The sequence below is a fragment of the Balaenoptera borealis genome (assembly GCF_965194805.1).
Source record: "Balaenoptera borealis genome assembly, chromosome: 16".
NCBI classification, from domain to species: Eukaryota; Metazoa; Chordata; class Mammalia; order Artiodactyla; family Balaenopteridae; genus Balaenoptera; species Balaenoptera borealis.
The window spans coordinates 50426060-50447013 of record NC_138872.1 but is presented as its reverse complement, the minus strand read 5'-3'; the positions used below and the strand labels follow the sequence as shown (position 1 = coordinate 50447013).

At 60.4% G+C, this 20954-nt stretch overlaps 1 protein-coding gene across 8 annotated transcripts; it reads right to left on the bottom strand.

Annotated features, from left to right (window-relative positions):
* Window positions 1-333: 333 nt before the first annotated feature.
* Window positions 334-20720, bottom strand: PIGQ (phosphatidylinositol glycan anchor biosynthesis class Q). Of its 8 annotated transcripts, none has more exons than XM_082361550.1 (12): window positions 20634-20719; window positions 18028-18093; window positions 14715-15413; window positions 12797-12928; window positions 12538-12658; window positions 10849-10975; window positions 10387-10540; window positions 10142-10253; window positions 9448-9528; window positions 8785-8899; window positions 7197-7258; window positions 6070-6360 (listed from the first exon to the last, which is right to left on the bottom strand). In XM_082361550.1, the coding sequence occupies exons 3-12, from the start codon at window positions 15401-15403 to the stop codon at window positions 6208-6210; spliced, it is 1746 nt and encodes a 581-aa protein (XP_082217676.1). In that variant the 5' UTR covers window positions 15404-15413; window positions 18028-18093; window positions 20634-20719; the 3' UTR covers window positions 6070-6207. The 8 variants fall into 8 exon arrangements, with proteins under 8 accessions (XP_082217679.1, XP_082217676.1, XP_082217675.1 ...); XM_082361549.1 differs by lacking the exon at window positions 20634-20719 and adding an exon at window positions 18444-18533; XM_082361551.1 differs by lacking the exon at window positions 18028-18093 and having other exon boundaries at window positions 20634-20720.
* Between the last annotated feature and the right edge of the window lie 234 nt (window positions 20721-20954).

The window sequence follows — 20954 nt, the reverse complement described above, 5'->3', positions numbered from 1 at the left end:
ACGACGGCAGCACCGGCTCTGAGCCTCCTACCCGGGGAAGAATCGGGGTCAGGCCGGGTGGGGGACCCAGGAGGGCCCAGGAAGAGGGTTAGGGCGTGAGGCTCTGAGGCTTGACCAGGGGGCCTCGAGGAGGAAGTGACTTTGGGGTTGTTTACAGAATGGATGGGTTATGAAAAGCCTATGAAGTCGTGCGAAGATACAGTTTTACTCTGCAAGATGGAAAGTGAAGCAAAATAATACCTTTTTCACATATCAGATTGGCAATGTCGCATGTGGGCCAGGATGTGGGGAACAGCTCTCTGGGAGGGAGGTTGAACAGCCTAATAATTCCGTATCTCATTGAGCCTGGAGAAATTCTCAGAAATGAGCTCAAAGAATTTCACTGTAGCGCTGTGGTGATGGTGAAAGTAGTGAAGCCATCTGGAGCCCCCGATAGGGTGCCATTAAATCAACCAGGTTCACGCAGCCCCTTCGATGAACAAGGTAAGATGCAGGCAATACTGACCTGAGAAGACAAGCAAATGATAGTACAGTATATCCAGTGCAACTTCAACGATTATGCTTTAAAAACTTAACAATTCATTTCTTTCTAGATTTACATATAGCGAAATGTTATGTATGCACAGGATAAAACCTGGAATGATGCTCACCAAATGGACAGCATCGTTTCCTTTGGGGTTGGAGGTGGAGAGTGATGTTCTCGTCATTGATAACATTTTCACGAGAACATATTCACATATGACATGTAATTGACAACTAGTAACTCAAAAAGTTCAGCATAAAAGTACCATACAATGCAGCAATTCCTCTCCTAGAGGAATGAAAATATACATTTACACAAAAACTTGTGCATGAAAGTTCACAGCAGCATTACTCACAACAGCCAAAAGGTGGAAACAACCCAAACATCCATCAACAAATCAATGGATAAACAAAATGTGGCTTATCCACACAATGGGTTTTCATCCATAAAAAGGAATAAAGTGCTGATACCTGCTACATTTCATTTATGTGAAACTTCCAGAATAGGTAAATCCACAGAAAGTAGACTAGTGGTTGCCAGCGCCTGAGGGAGGGGGAAATGGTGAGTAACTGCTTAATGGGTACCCTGTTTCCCTTTGGGGTGATGAAAATGTTCTAAAATTGGTGATGGTTATACTACTTGGTAAAGCTATTAAAAATTATTGAATTGCACACTTGAAATGGGTTTATTTTATAATATGTAAAATACGCTTCAATGAAGCTGTTGAAAATTATAAATCAAAAGGATACGTTGTCCAAGCTGAGCCACTAGACTCAGCTGGACGAGGCACTGAGGGTGTGTGCTAGGGAGAGGCCACGTGTGAGTTGGGGCTCCCTAAAAAGCAGGTTTGTGCAGAGAGAACAAGCACATCATAGTGACCAGGCCCCGAGGGCTGCACCGAGGACAGCTGGGCTGGCACATCTGCCCAGCAGGCGAGAAACAGGGCAGCAAGAACTCCTCCCAAGGGATCACTGAGCCTGGGCTGTGTCTCCAGCAGCAGGTGGTCTTCACAGAGAGCAGACCCCTGCATGGGCGAGGCACAATACCAAGTGACCACCCCCTGCAAGCTGCAGATAACCCTCACTGGGCAGTGAGCCATGTGGACTCTGCTGTTTCACTTTGGTGGGGTGCCTGGGGAGGCTTCCTGAGGAGCTGGTCCCTCTGTTGGGTGGGCAGCAAGCACCTGGGCCTTTCTCACCTGCCTTCAGGGAGAGGCTCTCCTGGTATCCTGGCCCTCTGGGACATTCAAGGGCAGAGGCTGGCCAGGGATGGGCAAGGCCACCTGCTCATTCGTAATCCACGGAGTGGCCAAACCCTGGATGCTGGCTTACAGCAGACACAGCCCCCAGCGTGTACAGAAAGGGCACATGCACCCACAACACAGTGTTTACAGAAACAACAGCCAGTGGGCGGAGTCTTGTTAGCCTTCAGCTGGTGGGGGCGGGAAGCCGAGTCCCCACCACCTGCCACCCCCCAACCACGGCCAAGCTGGCCTCTCTGGCAGAGGTCACTACACCCAACCTGGAGCCCGCCTCAGCCTGGCTTTGCCTACTCCCTGCTTTGAAGTCGCTGAGGCCCCTCTCTGGGGCTGGAAGCCATGTGGGGCTGACATGTCCTCGGTTTGTGAGGCTGCCCAGAAGGGATGGTGGGTGAGAAACTATTATCATTCCACTTTGCAGAGAATTTAAACCAAAAGCACCCTTTGTACATCAGGACTTCCCCTGAAGGGGCTCCAGCAGCTGTAGGCCCCGCTGCCTGGTTCTCCATCACCAGGGACGAGGTGAGGCCGGCTGGGTCCTTCCCAGCACAGCTTGTGCAGCAGGCGTGACCATCCCTAGAACCTGTCCATGGAGTCTGATCTTGGGAGCAAGACTCAGCAACCTCTGTCAGCTGCTTCCTGTCCTCCTGATTTACTGGTTTCCTGTGCTGCTCCAGTTCCCTCTGACCTCCGACCTCCCAACCTCAGAGCAGAAAGGCACTGCAGGAACCCACAGGGTCTGGGGCAGTGGGGCCCAGTCGAGGGAGGGATGGCTGGAGGGGTGCCATTCCCTGCTGTCCAGGAGGCCCTGTGGGTGGAGGAGCTGGCCTCCAACATAGCTGCATGCCCTTCTGCAAGGACGCTCTGGGACCCACTAAGTGCCAGGCCTGGCCCAGGGGACCTTGGAGGAACCTCAGGCCAAGGACAAAGCAGCCCAGAACAGCCCTCCGCTCGCAGGTCCTGGGTCAGCCCTGCGAGGTGCCCAGGTGTTGCGTGGTCGAGGGTAACCCTGGGCCCCTCTGAAGGCCCTGGAGGTGTCTGGTGAAGAGCCCTGACAGTCTCCCCTGCGGTTCCCACACCCACTGGCTCCGAGCAAGGATGGGGGCCAGGCCTCCAGACCCAGCCTCTGTCCAGGAGGGAACAAACGAGTGGTCTGGGGTGTCTCCTTCCCCCCACTCCAGGATACCCAAAGCTGTCCACTCTGAGAAGGGCCTGGGGACCACCCATTGGGGCAAACAGACCTTGGCCCTGGTGCCCTAGGAGCTCTCACACAAGTGTCAGTTACTTGGCCCCCAGTCCAGGCCTGCTGCCAGGAGAGGCCCCACTCAAGTCCTACAGGCAGAGGGCGCAGAAAGCTGTGTGCATCCGGCAAGAATCAATAGTGGACGCTGCCAGCTAGTGGGCCAGAGGGGGAGGAGGGACGGGACAGTCACGTGGTCGAAAATATCTCTGTACTAATCACTTGTTATGTAAAAGGGAGAGTAGCTTTACAGAGGAGAACCTGGTGGGTCAGGTTGACGTCACTGGTTTGGGCAGTCACGGTGTAGAGCACAGAAGCTGAATCTCAGAATCATCAGACGAACCCCACATAGGGACAGGCTGCCAAGTGACTGGCTGGATCTTTGAGGACCCCAGTGCTGGGAAAGGCAGAGACGGGCTGTGGGGTGCTTGAAGGCAAAGGGTCCTTGAGACTGGCGCCCAGGAGCACGGGAAGCGAGGTGCCCTGGTTACACAGGTCAGTCCTTGGCCTTACAAGATATACACTGGGCATCTTAGGAACACAACTGGGGCAACTGATGATCAGATGGTTTAGAAAAGTTAGAGCATGAGCACGAAAAAGCAGCTGTGGCAGAACATTAGCCCCGGGGAATCTGTTGAAGGTTGTGATGTGCTAGCTGTTTCTTTGAGTTGAAATCACATCAAAGTAAGTTTTCAAGGACAGGAGGGAGCTGGCGGGAGTGAACTATGTGGCTCAGACCGCCTGCTTCAGCAGCTCACCGCCCCTCTCTGAGCCTGTCTCCACACTGGAAGAGCACCGGGCCCTTCTCTGTGGGTGGCTGTGAGGACCTGTCTGGGAGGTGGTGGCCCCAGCTGAAAGGGGAATCGTCCACTTTTCAGGGCAGCCTGAGGGTCAGCCTCGGAGAAATTGTAGGACAAGGCTCTGCCAGGTCAGCGTGGCAGGGTGGTCAGAGCCCTGGGTTGGGGATGAGGGGCCACAGATGAAGGCTGTCCCTAGGCAAGGACTGTACAGGTCCAGGGACGACACACAGGCTGGGAGCAGCCTAGGACATGCAGGTGGCACGTCTTGGTGGCTGCTAGTGGCTGGAGTGACCACTGTTCCCTCGGCCAGCTCTGGTGCCAGACCTGGGCTGGCCCTCGGGAGATGGGCAGGCAGCCCCTCACCTGCCACGAGAGTGACAGCTGCCAGAAAAGGCCTGGAACACAGCCACCACTGCCCAGCAGGCTGGGTGGAGCAGGGGAGAGAATTCAGCGGGAGGTGAGGCAGGCCCCATGTGCCATCTCCGTGTCTTGGCATCTGGTGACTGGGAAGGTGGCCCCAGAAATGCAGGTGATGGAGGCTCTTCTCAGCAGGCTCTGGGGTGTGGTCCTGCCCACCAGGACCCATGTGGGGCCCTCTGCTGACCCTCAGTGGTGATGCAGGCCTGGCAGTTGCTGAGTGACCTCTTTGGGCTCCAACCCCTTGCCTCCATAGCCAGTACAGCAGGCACAGAGGAAGCCACCTGAGGGTCCCTGGAGGCTGCAGGTCAGGCAGAGTCCATCAGGGAGAGCCCCTTCCTGTGTGGAGTCCACAGGTTTCAGGTGGTGACATATATATATCAGAGCTCACCCCTGCTCCCAGAGAGGTCTGCACCCCTGCCCCCAGCCCCCAGCCCTGCCCTGGGAGCTCCTCACACCACAGCAAGGCCAAAACTGGAAAGCAAGTGGCCCTGGGTCCATCCATCCACCCAAGGACATCTTCAAGGGGCCAGAGCCTACGTACACACGCACCAGACCTGCAAAGAGGCCTGCTCTAGGGGACAGGGAGCCCAGTGCCCCGCAGCTTGGCAACAAACAGGAAACAGGCATGGTAGTCATCTCAAGACAAACAGTGGGGGCCAGCTGTCCTGCCACCCCAGGAGAAGGGGCGCCTCCCCAGACCCACTGCCCACGTGGTGATGGGAAGGCAGAGCGGCACACTCCAAATACGTGGGAGGCTTTATTGTCCCAGCAGAAAAGACAGAGCCAGTACCCCTCCTGCCCGACCCTGGGCTGGTGGGGACTCCCCCAGGCCCCCTCCCACTGTGGCCCACAGCCAAGGAGCGTGGGTGACAGAAGTGGACAGTCCCAAGTACCTGGGATGGACAGAGAGCGCTGCCCCGCCACCTACAGCATGATCATCTCCAACACCACGATGACACACCGTATGTGACGCCACCCGCATCTTGAGGCTTCCTCCCCCTGGGGATTCTGGGGCTCACACCCACACTCAGATTCTGCTTGCGGCCAGCAGGCAGATGCAGCCTGAGTGCTAGGGCCCCTCCCTGGGGGCTGCAGGAGCATCTGCCCAGGAGAAGCCAGTGAGCGAGATGGAAGATTTGCAGGGGTACAGGGCAGGAACGGGGCAGCCGGGTGCGTGGATCTCTGCTGACAGCTCCAGGCACCCCATGTGGCCTGGCTTCACACAGGGACACCCAAAGCCCTGAGGGCAGCTCCTCCTGCAGAGCAGTCTCTCCAGGAGCATCAACAAGCCTTGTGCGAATCAGGGCGTGAGGGGCGCTGCTGCCCAGCTTCCTGGAGCTGCTGGACTGCGCTGGGGGTCAGCAGTGGCTTGGATCCCCCAGACTGGCTGGCTGTGGCTCCACTGAGACAGCTGGAAGGCACTGGGGACCCAGGAGGGCATCCCCCAGGGAAGGAGATGCTTAGGGGCGAGAGTCTCAAGGACAGTTGAGTGCACCCTGGGAAGGATCCCCTCCACCCCATGACAGGGTGGGGTGCCAGTGAGCAGCCAGAAAGACCTGCCAGCCCACCCCACTGGGAACGGGCATGGTGGGCAGAGGCAGGGCTCTGCACCCCCTCCTAGGGTCTGGGTATAGACTGGGGTGGGGGGCAGGACGGGGCTCCTGGATAGGCCTGGGGGGCCGGTGTGCACCAGGTTAACTGTGCCATCACAACAGGTCAGCAGGGGGTTCCCGAGGCAAATGTGCTGGTGCTGGAGCGTGGGCCGCTGGCCTGGCTGGCCGTTCCCGCATCCTCCTGCTCACCACTCCCACGACCTCAAAGTCAGGAGGAAATGCAACGGGCAGGGCCCCGGCAGGGCCTGCAAAGGCCCCAGACAACCAGGGGCAGGAAGGCAAAGAGCAGAACCACGTGCTACCCTGACACCCTGGCAGGAGGTGGTGCTGGGCTGGCTGGTGGCCAGGGTCCCTCAGTCCTGCTTGTCCCCTCTCTGCCTCCAGGGGTAGATGAGCTCCCCGAAGAACAGCTTGCGGCACAGGGAACCCCAGGAGTGCTTGGGGTGGCAACCACAGGTGGGGAGGCGGTAGGTGTGCACCACGCGACTGTAGGGCAGGGGGTTTATCTGGAAGCACAAGGGCAGCGGTCAGCCGGGACACAGCCCCCAACTCCCTGGGAGTCCAGCTCTCTAGGCCCGGCAGGCCTTCGTGGGGGGTCCCCGGGCTGGACAACCATGGGGCAGGGCCAGTTCTGTGCCAGATGCGCTCTCGCCTGGGGTACACGGGGGTCAGGGTGAGCGGCCTGGGAGGCAGGCTTGGGCCACGGTCAGGCATGCTCTGCTCTGGCCCGGCTGCGGGGCGCCGACCCCTCCATTCCAGGACTCACTCAGCTCCCTGGAGCCTCCTCAAGTGGGAGGTGTCTCAGGACACCCCCGAGAAAACCACACAGGGCCCGGCTGCCTCAGCATCTGACCTCTCCCCTCAGGCCAACCGGACACCTGCATCCAGCAACACAGGCACCTGGCCTGCTCCCTCCCGCAAGACAGGCCCCAGACTGCTTAAGATAAAGGAGCTCAACAGAGTAGGCCTCAGGTGTGTCCTGAGGCCTTTGCCAAGTCTCTGCTATTCCGCCTGGAAGGAGAGCCCGGGGGCCCAGGGCAGGAGACAGGGATGCAGGCCCAGCAGGCAGGTGCCCTGGGTGGTTGAGGGTGTCTGGCACAGCATAGGGAACCCCATACATGGGCCCTGCTGGGGGAGGTTCCAGGCACAGAGGATCATGGTGCCCAGAGGCCTTGGGGGTGGGCGAGCCTCCCCCGGGCCCCACCCCTCAGCTCTGCTGGGCCCTCCTGCCTGCACCTCACCCAGGCCCGTGAGGCCCACACCCAGGGCGGCACAGAACATGCCTCAGAACATGGGCGGCCTCATGGCGGGCAACAGCATGAGGGCTGCGTGGAAGCCTTACCTGCATCAGGAGGCGGAGGGGCCTGCCAGTCTCGTGCTCCAGGACTCGGAACTTCACACCGGCTGTAAGGAGAGCAAGGTCCCCATGAGGGAGGGTGGCCCTCCAGGGCTCCCAGGGCCCCGCAGGCTGCCCCCACCAGCGCTCCTGCTCCGAGCGGCACTCGGAGGGCTACAGGCTGCCCGGGCAGCAGCTCGCCTCTCCAGCCCATCCTTCCCATCTGCCTCCTTGAGCTGCAGCCTGGCCCTCGTCAGGGCCTCCTGCAGAACTGCACTGAGAGACCAAAGCCGTGGGTCTGGCAGGCGGGGAAAAGCCGGCAGGTTGTGCTGCTTTCTGAGTAGGACGGGGGTTTTCCCAGAGTGGACGAGGCACTTGCTGGGTGGTGGGCACCCTGCTGTCATCTCAGTGCCTTCCAACTGCTGTGTGCACGGCTGACTCAGGGACCCACCTCACTCTGGCCTGCGGTGTGGGCTCTCAAGCCTGGGGATTCCCAAGGCGGAAGGTTCTTGAAAGGAGAAACAGGAGCTAATTATCAATTGATGAAGAGGCCCCAAGGCAAACTCGGTGGAGAGAAGAGGCGGCATCTGTGGCCTTTTATGTGAAGTTAAAAGGACTCTGCTCTAGCCGTGAGCTGAGGGCTGGGAGAGGAAGGTGCCGGGTCCGGGCTCTCCACCTGCCTGCTTCCAGGCATGCTGAAGTGTGGGTGGGGCCTGGGGGACCAGGGAGCATGGGCAGCACTACACATGGGCCCCTGGCCTGGGCCACCTGGGGGTCTGTGGAGAACGTGGCTTGGAAAAAGGGTTTGAGGACATCCAGTGGGCAGACTCAAGGCCCAAAGCCCAGGGAACATGCACATTCATGTCTTCTGACTCGGAACTGGCTGGGAGCAGCAGCCGTGAACTCTGGCGTGCGGCCGAGCTGCCGGTTGCAAACTAGTCCAGGGCCTCCTGGGCATGCTGGTCAGCTCAGGGGCCGTGCCAGCAACTCCTCAAGTTTCCCGTTATGTTCAAAGCCCCTGAACTCGATGAGCCAAACCACAACTCAGTGACCAGTTGGGTCAGGCCTCCCTAGGCCTGCCGTGGGGACAGCCTCCCGTCAGGGGGATTTGGCCAACCCGTGGCTGGTGTCAGCATGCAAACAGGGGCATCGCCTGCAGAGGGGATGGCAGGAGCAGCTGGGCTGGTGCGTGTTGTCCCCGCAGGTGGTGGCCTGCCGGGGGCGGGGTGGGAGGCACGCCTGTCACACAGCTCTGGCCAGCCCGGCGTCCTCCACCCTGGCCGGTCCCCTCCAGGAGGAGGGGCACCAGCAGGCACACACAGCTCCACACAACCACACGAGAGGTCTTTTCTGAGCCACTTTCAGGCACCACCTACAGGACTACTGCAGACAGACCTCAGAGCAAACGTCCACACTCGTCACAGGGGAGGCTGAGGAGGCGGGAGGGCTACCTGTGCGGCCTCTGAACCTGAGGGCAGGGGGCCTCTCCCTCCAGCTCACGCCCTGGGACCAGGCTCTTGTCCTCCCTGCCCACCCCACACACTGCCACATCCAGGGCCCACAGGTGCGCCGCCTAGCCAGCACGCAGACCTACCCGCGAGCCTGTAGGGCCGGCAGAGCCGGAGGCCGAGTGAGTACAGCGGCAGGGAGTTGATGAGGTCCACAAGCAGATGGATCAGGCCCTGCACAGTGACCACCAGGAGCCGGAGCTGCATCACAGACAGTGCTCAGGGTCTCTGACCTGGGACTCTGGCCACAGCCACACTGCATGCCCCTGAGCAGAACAGCCTGACGGGTCCCAAGAGGAGGGCAGGGACCCTGCCCTGAACCTGAGGTCTGAGCACAGGGAGGCAGGGAAGCCACAGGCTGGAACGGTCTGCCCTGCTGCCAGGTCAGAGGAGGTGGTGCTCCAACCCAGGGAAACGTGCCACTGGGCCCTCAGCCCAGCCACCTGGGGGCCACTCCCCTCCTGCTGTCTGTGCTCGCCTCCCCCATACCACGGGAGACCCCTGCCCTCCGTGAACCCAGCTGCGTGTCCCAGAGCAGTAGTGGGTGGTGTCCCCCCCGGGTGGGACCCCTGCCTGTTCCAGGGCCAGCACACACTGCCCAGAGTCCAAAACAGCCACACCCCATGTGGCCGGCAGGGATGGACGACCTGCCCACAGCTGCTGGCAGTCACCACTCCAAGCACTGTGGGCTAGGTCCACTGGCCAGGTGACACGCCCAGCACCCCCATGGTACACAGCACTTGGCTCACCAGTGTGAACACCAAGTAGTACAGGGCCGTGGTGGGCAGAAGGAAGACCAGGATGGTGAACAGCAAGGTCCCGATGAACAGCTACAGGGAGAAAGGATGCAGCATCAGCAAAAGTCCCGTGCTGGGCGACAGCCCTGCCAGCACTAGCCACACCCCTGCTACCCATCCCACCAAATCCATCCTGTAACTGAGCAGAGATGGAATGCCTGCCGGCTTCCTGAGACCACTTGGGAAAGCCTGCTCAGGACAGCTCTCTCCAGTACTGGGAGGGACACCTGCCTCCAGACCCGGTGACGCGTGGGGTGACAGGGGTTGGGGAGACCAGCTGACAGGGTATACAGCCTGTACACCAAAGACAGAAGGGTGGTGAAAATTAGGCAGCAAAAAACATGCCCTGGAAGGCAGCACTCAGGGTCCCCGTGTCAGGTCTGAGCAAGCTAATGGGACTAGCCAGAGCCAAGCCCCGTGCGAGGTCACCTTAAGCGCCAGCAGCCCTGTGGCCTCCCGAGAGCAGGGTCCATCCCCGCCTGGGCAAGGTTCTGCCCTGTCTGAGGCCCCGCATACACCCTACCCCTTGCAGCTCCCCGCACACCCCGGAGCCCTGCAGAACAGGAGTGAGGCTGCCCCTTGTGGTGCCTGAGCAGCTGCACCGGCCCATCTGAAGGGGCAGCTGGACTGGAGCTGGAGCCGGTACCTGGTCCAGGTCATAGGAGCAGGAGTCCACGCGCTGGCGCAGAACATTCCACTTCTTCCCTCGGAACAGGCGCCAGAGTGAGGACAGGCCATGGATCTTCAGGCAGTATAGCCTGCAGGACGTGGTACCATCAGAGCTGGGCTGGTGACCCCATGCCCACCTGGCCCCGGAAGCCTGTCTGTGGTGCCCAGGGCTCGGGGGGCTGCACTGTGTCAGCCCGCAGGGGTGGGGGGTTGCACACCCACCTGGCGCCATAGACATAGAAGCAGTAGATGTGGAAGGTGAGGAGGGCTATGATGTCTGAGAGGATGGACAGGGCGACCGTCAGGCCCAGGCAGGCTGAGAGGCCCACGTGCCACAGGATGCGCTCAATGAAGGGGGACATGAGGTGGATGTAGCCTGGTGGGATGGGGGTCAGCCTTGAGGGGGGAGCCCAGGGAGGTCCTGGTCCCCCCAAGTCCACCATGAGGATGGCTGCCCCAAGCTTCTGGAAACTGTGAGTGGCCAGCACAGCACAGCAAGGCTCCACACACGGGATGCTGGGTCAAGAGGAAGCAGAGACCAAGGGGACAGGGCCTGGCTGGGCCCCACTGCCCCCCCCTCAGCTAGGGTCTGTGTCCCTGGGGGCATGGGCTTCAGGAGCCAAGGTGTGGGTCAGTGGGGCTGGGTGAAACCCTGAGGCGGCCCGCCTGACCACTGGGACTCACTGATCCACAGGTGGATGTGGTACAGGAAGAAGCGGCCCAGCACCTGGTCCAGAGCCCGGTTCATCTTGAGCCCAGCGGGTGCGCCCATCAGCCACTGTAGCAGATGCTGGAGCTCCTCGGCCACGTGCTGCAAGGACACACGAGGGCCACACCGTCCATCAACTGGCCCCACCCCGGTTACCCATCTGGGTGACCCTGCGTGAGAGTGAGGGGGTCAAGCCCATCAGGGGCCCCCGTAGCAGGCGGGCGGGGCGGAGGTGGGTGCTGGAGGGTCCCGCAGAGGTAAGAACAATGTCAAGTGAGGACCAGAGATAGCACAGGGACCCTCACAAGCAAGCAGAGAGGCCAACTACTGTCCTGGCCGCCCCAGGAGGAAAGCTGTGCCAGCCCTGGGGGGCAGGCCTGCAGGACTCCTAGCCTCATCACAAACACTGAGGCCACAGGACCGACATCCCTGCCCCACAGTCTGCCACCTCCCTCCCACGTACCAATGCAGGCCTTTCCCAACCCTGGGTGAAGGCCTCTGCCGTGTCAGGAGCAGTGAGAAGGGGAACAGAATGTTCTTTATAAATAGACCTTATTTAATATTTAAAGGATAAGAGCTTGGCGGCAGGAAGAGGCTTTCATTTTTAAATTAAATATTTATATTTCTGAGCAATTTTGCAAAAGGGAGGCCTAGGATGAAGCTGGCCAAAAGGCAGAGCATGGATGAGCAGGGCGAAGCAGCCAAGCCCCCTCCCCAGCCCCTGGGTCCTCCCTCCTCCCTCCTGGGCCAGGCCTCCCTGAGAAGCTATGGGACTCTTGGCCTATAGGCGCTCCTGCCTGCAGGGTCCTGGCCTGGCCACAAGCAGGCCCAGTGCACACTTGTGCCTGGACGCTGATGACAGCAGGCAGCGGCTGAGCCCACAAGGACCTCGCAGCCAGGCTGCAGCCGCTCTACCACACCCAGGGCCAGGAGCCCCACAGAGGCCTGGGCAGAGGGGGTGGGGGGGTGGGGCACTGAGGGACCAGAGGGGCTGCCCTAGACAAGAAGACAATCTCCCAACAGAAGTGACAGGGCCTCCGAAGGAGGCAGAGAAGACGAAGGCTCAGAGCCAGCATGGACAGACCGTGGGAGAATGACTGTGGAAGGGAGAGGAGGCTGGGGCAGCGCCCAGGCCCTGGGAACGGTGCACAGACTGTGCAGGGCAAGTTCAGGAGCACAGCCGATGAGCTGGTGCCTCTGGCTCTCAGCATGGGAGCTGCAGAATTGGTGCTGGGAGCAGGGTGGGAGGCTGAGCTTGACCACACAGACACCTGGACGCACACAAGGTCTCTGTGACGCTGACTGTGCAGAGCGCCCAGGCCGAAAGTGAGCCACCCCGAAGAGCCAGGAGAGCAGAAATGGTCATGCACGGTGGGGAGGCAATGGGGATGCCATGACACTCAGCCTGGCAGGGACGTGGCTTCCCCTAAAATCTCCAACACAAGGGTGCTCCAAACAGGCCACCTTCAGGAAGAGGCCAGGAGCTGGAGGGCCCGGGTCTACACAGCCCCACCTATTCTGTAAGACACAGCAGCTCCTAGGGGACTTGTCTGGGGTCAGGGGTGAGCTGCTCTGGCTGGCTGAGGGGCCTCTGCTGCCCCCAGGAAGGGTCCTGCCCCTCAACCCTGGGAAACAGGTGTTCAAGTACACCTCAGCCAACTCACGTCAGCCACAGGGATGAGGGCATCAGCCAGCTGCCCGATGAGGTCCTTCCTGTGGAGCCAGGACAGCAGCATGAGGCCAAGGGCCACATCCAGGAGCACAGAGACAAGCATGTTGGCCTTCCTGGAAGGAGGGGTCCAACAGGAGCGAGTGGTGAGGGTGGCATGGCCGGAAAGGGTCAGCTTGGGCAGGCCTGCTGTGGGGAAGGGGCTGGGCCCATGGCGCGTCTGGCCACTGTGGAGACCAGGGAAGGCCCCTCACCTCATCAGCTGGGCGGGGTTCTTAGCCTTCCGGGTGCTGAAGATGAGTGTGAGCTGCTCCAGCCGGTGCCTGAGCTGCTCACACGTGGAGAGTTTGCTCCAGATGAAGGACAGTGGCCACAGCTTGAACACCCTGCGGAGGAGGGGAGAAGGATGGGCCTCCGGGTCCTCTGGGGTTCTTCTGCCCGCCAGGGAGGGAGGGCCATCTCAGCCATGGCCAATATCCCTCAACGTGCAGAGAGGAAGGGCCCTGGTAGCCCCAAATACCAGTAGCCACACTCCTGAACTCGGCGGGGCGGGGACATGGGGGGAGGACCCAGGTGGGCAGCCCAGCGTGGGTTGCGGTCGCTCACGACCATCAACTGGGAACGCAAGGTGCTGACTCCAGGCACTGAAGCTGAGTGCCTGCAGGACGGGTGTCCGTGTTGAGGGTTTCAGCTGACCTGACTGTCCAATGAGACTGATCTCTCACGCAGCAAAGAAAGCACCAGACACTTCACAGACATGCAGGCATTGAGGGGAGATGTTCTCAAGCAAAGGTGGAGAAAGCGTCCAATGGCAACTCAGAGGCTGGCTCCCACCCAGAGCCCCGCTGCTGGCAGGAGGGACCTCATGCAAAGTGCAGAGCCGCCAGATGACCATGCTCAGGCCCTCGGGAGGAAGGAGGTCTTGACCTTGAAGGTTTGAAGCTTCTGTCCTCAGCCAAGCCACTCTGACCCAATTCCAAGAGTGAAGTGTGGTCCGCACTGCACCCCCCGTTCCAGTCCAGTGGAAGGCAGCCTCGCATGGGCTGCAGAGACCCCCATGCAGGGTCTCCCTGAGGTTCAGGCCAGCCCTGGGCAGCAACAGCCATGCCCCACATGGACGTCACAGGGCTCTGACCTCTGCCAACAGCCAGCACCTGCCTACCTAAGGGGCAGATCGGGATTCAGGGCACTCGAGCGGTTCAAAACCTTTCTTGCATTCTTTGAGAGCTGACAAAAGGAACTTCTCTTCCCAAAGTTGCACCCAGGCCCAGACACACTTTCACACGATTCACTCCAAGGGGCTGTGAAGCTCTGAAACCCACCACGCAGGTCAGGATACCCAGCAGCCCCCACAGCCCAAGGTGGTGTGCACACATAGCTGCTGGGGTCTCTTTGCAGGGACAGGCCCAAGCGCTCCCAGAGCCCCTGGTGAGCCGGCGAGGCCAGTCCCCAAACCTGACAGCCGAACCCCTGGACCTGAAGATGCAGCACAGTTGTCCCGTACCAGGTGGTGCCACCAGGGAGGTGGCTTCTCACAGAGAGAGGGTCCTGTGGCTAACTCGCCAGAACATCCGCGTGCTGCCCCAGCATCCCCAGGGCCCCCAGGGGCTTTTACAAATCCCTCAACCAGGCCCGCAGCCAGGAGTGTTCCGGTAATTCTAGAGAGCGGCCCAGGCTGGGGACCACGCCCCCAGCCCCCCAGACAGCGAGTGGATGCTGTCCCACAGCCTCCCAGGGCTGCCTCTCCTGCGAGGCCGAGGCCAGGGAAGCAGGTGGGCCTGTGGGTCTGCAGGAGGACAAGCAACTCCCCAGCAAGGCAAACGGTGGCCCCTGCGCAGCAACAACCCAGGTCTGTTCATCATCTAATTCTCCTTTCAGAGGCCTGAGCTGTCTGAGGGTCACCATGTATCCCTACTCAGTGTGTCCCACGCAACAACAGGGGCTTCCAGGAAGCCTAGCTTTGCCACAGGAGCGAGGGGCACCAGAACAGAAACCACCACTAGGGTGTCCTCTGAGCTACAGTGGGGAGGGAGCGTGGGATGAGAGCCGGGGTGCAGGGGGCAGCCGTGAGCCTCAGAAGGGCCATCTGGGCCTCCATGACCCCTGCACACCAAGGGGTGGGCCTAGGCCTCAGGGGCCCGACTCTCCCTCGCCTGGCCCAGGGGCACCTACCGACAGGCGCTGGCAGCCGAGACGAGAGACAGCAGGCAGGCCAGAAGCAGGCAGACAGGCCCTGCTGCCCACTTGGCCAGCTCCACGAGGATGCTGGCCTCCACGCCCTCTGACTGCCAGTGGCTCAGCCGCACGGGGCCCTCATCGAACTGGTCACTTTGGAAGAGTGCCTCGCTACGCGCCACTGTGTCAAAGACAGCAGCCAGGCCCCCCGCGCTGGCTGTGGTGTCCCCAGCCTGGCGGTCGGGCAGGACCGCGGGCGGGTGCAGTTGGGACAGCAGCACCTTGCGCTGGTCGTAGAAGATAAGCATGACCTGGTCCTCGCCGGAGGTGGCATGGGAGGTGGGCCCCTGCCAGTGGGTGGCCTTGCAGCTCCAGGACTTGCTGCCTCTCTCCCGGCATAGCTGGAACCAGGGCTTGTGGGAGAAGATGGCACCCAGGCCCTCCAGGAAGTGGCCCAGGCTCTCCTCCGGCTCCTGCCGGCGGTGGCACCAGGTGCCCAGCACAGTCACGCCCACCTGACTGGCCTGCTGCACCTGGGCCAGGAGCTCCTTGACCTGGATGGGTATGAAGGGAAAGTGCACCACAGCCAGGACCACGGCACTGCGCTGCTCCGGGACCCACCGTCCAACCAGGAGGCCGCTGTCCGCCGAGGCACAGCACGTGGGGAAGAAGGCCTTGAGCACCATGCCGGGGCCGCTGGAAGAGAGGAGGGGCTCAGCTCAGAGCTGCTGCCGCTGCCACTGTGACCCGAGGACCCGGGGTGGCTGGCAGTGCTGGGGCTGCAGGTCCTGGCCAACAGGTGGCCCTGACAGACACATCCACGTGGCCACTGGGCCCACAGGTGGGGGCGACCCAGTTTTGGGTCTGGTCACGAGGCTGGCAGGGGGGCCCGGTTGTCCATCTCTGCCCCTGGCTGCTGTGAGTACAGGCCCAGGCAACTCCCATCCCTACCCTGAGGCAGGGCAACGCTTCCTCACTCCAGACACAGGCAGGCTGATACACGTGAGGTTCCGTGACCTGCTCACCACCACTCACAGGCTGTGCTGGGTTGAGCACAAGGGTTTAATTTTTTTTTTTTTAATAGTAATCTTTTATTTATTTATTTTTTAATATTTATTTTTGGCTGTGTTGGGTCTTCGTTTCTGTGCAAGGGCTTTCTCCAGTTGCGGCAAGCGGGGGCCACTCTTCATCGCGGTGCGCGGGCCTCTTCACTATTGCAGCCTCTCCCGTTGCGGAGCACAGGTTCCAGACGCGCAGGCTCAGTAGTTGTGGCTCACGGGCCCAGTTGCTCCGCGGCACGTGGGATCCTCCCAGTCCAGGGCTCGAACCCGTGCCCCCCACACTAGCAGGCAGATTCTCAACCACTGTGCCACCAGGGAAGCCCCAAGGGTTTAATTTTTGTTTTTAGGGAACTGATTAGTTTTTGATGTGTAGCACATGGAAAAATCTACAATCTCATTAACAATTAAAGTAATTTAAATTAAAAATCGAACAAACCTTGATTTACTTACTAAGCTGGCAAGAATAAAGATGAACATTTAAACAAATTGCCGCTGAGCTGAGGGAAATCAGACGCGTGCACACTGCTGGCAGCTGTGGGCATTGGTACAGGTGCCCCAGAAGATGCCTGGGGACATGCCTGGTGCCAAAGCCCACCTCCCTTCCCAGTGAGCCCCCTGGGGGAGGCTTGGTGCTCAGGGAACAGGTTCAGCTCCATGGGGCTTCTGCTTCTACCCCAACCCTCCAGCCTGCGGCTGTGCCCATCCTTCCCTGGGAGCCCCATCCTCTTGTCACAGCTGAGCACCTCCTTCAGGACTACCTATTCCCCCAACCAGGTAGTGTTCTAGAAATGGGGGTGGGAGAAGTTCTCCAGCCCTGGAGAATGGCTGAGGGGACACCAGCCTTCCCAGGACCTCTGAGCAGCAAGGACATCCCCGAGCAGCTGCGATTCCTGAATCCTGCAGGACTGTGAGCCCTGCCTTGCACAGGAGCCAGCTCACTGCGGATGTGGATTCTCAGTAAGCACCTCATTTCCCACCTGAGCACTCCTAGACAGGGCCTGACGGGCAGGAGGTTCACCTTGGTGAGGGTTCACCTTGGAGCTCGCCCTTTCCTAGACACTAACGACCCCGCTGTGTCAGCACAAAGGGCAGAGCAGCTGCCCTGAGCTAAGGTCCCCAAGTTGGAGCTACACCTGAGAGAGGGACACAGGCCCCAGACAGAGCCTGGCCCTCCAGGCCCCAGTGCTCAACAGGCCCTCGGAGAGAGGGGGACAGAGAGGGACGCACATGTTGGGGAGGTGCGACATTGAGGGAGCCCTTTCCTGAGGGTCAGGGGGGCTCTGGAAGGGGCCTCAAATGCCCAGGGCTTAAGAGGCAACTGGTAGGACTTCCATGGTGGCGCAGTGGTTAAGAATCCGCCTGCCAATGCAGGGGACACAGGTTCGAGCCCTGGTCTGGGAAGACCCCACATGCCTCGGAGCAACTAGGCCCGTGTGTCACAACTACTGAAGCCCACGTGCCTAGAGCCCATGCTCTGCAACAAGACGCCACCGCAATGAGAAGCCCATACACCGCAACGAAGAGTAGCCCCCACTCGCTGCAACTAGAGAAAGTCTGCCCACAGCAACGAAGACCCAACGTAGCCAAAAAATAAATAAATTAATTAAAAAAAAAAAAAAGGCAACTGGTGAAGCTGCTTTCCTCCCCTGCAGTCCAGAGCGGGGCTGGAGGGGCGAGGCTTCTCCCACCTGTGCGTGTTGACAGAAAAGCGTCCCTCTGAGTCCAGCAGCAGCTGGACTCCCAAATGCCCCTCCCCCCCAGAGACCAGAGAGGGCAGGCAACATGGGTGTCAGCAGGGGAAAGCCTGGAGCCCAAAGGCAGCCCCGGGGCTAAGTTCCTGTGGCCATCAGCAAGGGCATCAAGGACCACCTTGTCTTACTGACACTTCTGCACAGGCATCGTGAGAGGCACAGAGCAATTCTGCCTGTGAGGATCCCAGTACATCTCGCTTGGTGACCACCATGGGGGACCAGCCATCATGGTCCAAGCCTCTCAGCACCAGCCTGTCGGGACCCACCAGCTCAGCCAAATGACACAATCACACCCTGCTCAGGGACTCCTTTCACAGGAGCTAAGGAAAACTGCCCAGAGCTACTGTCAGAAAATAAACACAACTGGCCTAACAGTGAGCAGATGCTCTGGGCGAAGCTGGTTACACGGTGGGTTCACTTTCAGAAAATTCACTGAGCTGTACACATACGATCTGTGCACTTTCTTTGTGTGTTTTATGCTTCATCTACAAAGTTTACCTTAAAGAAAAAAAAAAAGCTCCTCATGTCTGGGGAAGAGCGGAGGGCAGAGGTTGGTGTTCCCATCTGTGGGGTAGTGAGAGAGAACTCTTAAATCACGGGGTAAGTTCCCATCCCCACCCCTACCTCAGCCTCTGGGAGTGACCAACACAAAGAAGTCTGCTCAGATCAGACAGCCAGGAAAAGATGAAAGAGGAGGCAATCGATAGCAGAGGTGCAGATGGGAGAAAGCGGGGCAGTAACACGGGGCCGTGTGCATCTTTAAAGACTGTGATAAAAACAAGGGCACAGGCCTGGGAAAGCTGCCTCTGTTATGAATGACACCTGGTTCCCTGTGACTCAGCCCATTCCAGATCAGTCAGGCCATGCAGTCACTAGAACGACCCTCCCCGCATAACCTGAACTCAACCATCTACCTTGTGAAGTGGACATCCTGTCATCCTCCACAAGAACTGATTCAGGGCAAAAGCCCAGTTATGACTGGCCAGGGACATCTCACTGGCTAAAACAGTCCTCTGCGGAGCCTCCTGGTCACCGCTCCTCAGTAGCTCACAAGAATTCATTGTTACTCCCTGTGTTTGTGTTTAAAAAACAACAAGCATTCAGTAAAGAATGCTCTTCCCCTCTCTCATTTCAGAAAAATGGACACGAATGTAGGGCTCTGGTTTTTGCCCTGTACTGCAGTCAGGAACAACTGTAAAGCTCTGACAGCCAGTTCCATTGACCATGAATGCCCTTCCAAAGGGTCCACAGAGGACCCGGGTTGGGATGGGCCAGAGGGAACCGGCCGGCCGGCCGCCCTTCACTCCACAGGGCTGGGGTCCAGACTCCCCGCCAGGGCATCCACGCGGCCCGGCCACAAACTCAGGGCTGGGCGGGCGGGCTCCTGCAGGGGCTGACGGGTCCTCACTGCCCTCCCAAGTCTGAGGCCCACCCTGGCCGGCGGCCGCCGGCCGGTGGCGTCCCCATTTTACAGATGAGGAAATAAAGGCTCCGAGAGGCAAAAGGCCTGCGCCGCCTCCGGAAGGAGGCTCCGGAGACCCTCGGGCTCCCGGGCCTGCTCCCGTGGCCGCCGCGGCAAGAGTCGGGGCCCAAAGCCCGGAGGGGGCGGCTCCCCAAGGTCGCGCCGCAAGGACGCTGGCCCGCCCCCCGATTGCTCACCGGCTGCTCCCGGGTCCGCGCCCTCAGCTGGCGGGGTCGGGATGGGGTTGGGGACCGCGTCGGGCGGGCCCGGGCGAACAGCAGCGCTCGCAGCCCCCAGCCCCGCCTCGGCGGCGCCGCGGGACACGAGCCCCATTTCCGTCCGCTCCCGGCGTTGCCGCGCGACGGTCCTCCCCCAAAGGTGCCCGGGCTGCCCGCCGGCCCTCGCCCGAGCGTTCCGTGCACGCAACGTTCCGGTCCCCGGAGCCGGTGGCCCGTGCGCGCAGCGCCCTTGTTCCTCCTGCGTCCTTGTCCTCCCCATGCCCTGTGCACAACGTCCTTGTCCCCCATGTCCTTGTCCCCCTCGCAGCATCTTTGTTCCCCCTCCAGTCTACCCACAGTGTCCCCAACACCCCTGCCTTCCAGTTCCCCACCTTCCCACAGCCACCAAACCTCCCCCATGCCTGGTTTCTTCATCTGAGGGATCCAGTAGACCTGACATTTGAGGGTCCCAGACCTCACCTTGTCTCCACCATCCCAGGGTGAAAGGACCCCCAGGCCCTGGATGGGGTCCCAAAAGAAGCTGCCACCCCAGCCCCAGACTGGCCCCTTCGCACCCCAGTCCCTGCAGAGGCCAAGTGAGCTACGAAGGTTGGAGGGCCAGCCCAGGGTCTGAAGCCATCTGATCTGATGGTCAGGAGGCGTCCCTGGCCCCTCCTGTTCCAGGGGACAATACCCCTAGCACCAGCAGCAACTACTAAAGTTTACGGAGCACCTGCCCCACACACTTCCTTACACTGACCCACTTAATACTGCCCCACCTTTGCAGGGGCCGGGACATATGGAGGGGACCTTGTCTGGCAATGGCCTAAACCACAGACCCCTGAGACCATCCCCTCACCAGCCCCCAGGGGCAGGACTAGGCACTGGCCCTTTCCCCTGAAGACCACCCACTGGAACTAGGAGCCTGGCTGGGCCCCTGACTCAGAGTAACCCCACACACCCCCTACCCCTTCCGGCCTCATTTTCCTGCTATTTTTAAGCAGCAGGAGTCTGTCCTCACAGGAAGGCTCTTCTGCACTTGACCACTGCCCAGAACTCTCCAAGCAACCCCACCCATGAGCTTGGAGCTGTTTGATCCTCATTTGCAGTGGAGAAAATGAAGGCTCAGACAGTCTCACATGGGAGAAGTGGACCAGGAGCATGGAGGCTTCCAACCCAGCCATGTGTCACCCCAGGGCACCTCTGGGGGGGCCCCTCCTCTGCTCCCCCCTTACCTCAGCTGGGCCCAGAGAAGCTTCAGGAGGCTTGGCACCTGGGGCGCCTCTGAAAATGGTGGACAGTGCAGGGCCGCGCCCCTGCCCAGGCTGCCCAGCCCAGCCCAGCCCAGCCCAGCCTGGCCCTGTCTGCCCAGCCACACCCTCCCTGCCTGCCTCTGTCTGATTAGGAGGCTGGGGCTGGGGCACCTGGTGAGAGATCCTGCCTGGGTAAGTGCTGGTAGCTGGCCCAACACGCTGAAGATCTCCAGGCTTCAGCTGCCGGCCCCAAAGCGCAGGTCTCCTGGGCCTTGGAGGCTGGGAGGCAGCTGATGCAGGCTGCCGACCAAGTCTGAATCCTCTTCAGGAGGAAGACAGGAGGCCAGGCCCGGGCCCGACAGCAGTGCTCAGGAGTGTCAGCAAATGTGCAAGGTCAGGAAGGCATGGCCAGCAGCCCTGGAGGACCCTGCAAACCCTGAACATTTCTCCCGTCGTGGTCCAAACCCCGGGGACTGGACCCACGCACAGTGA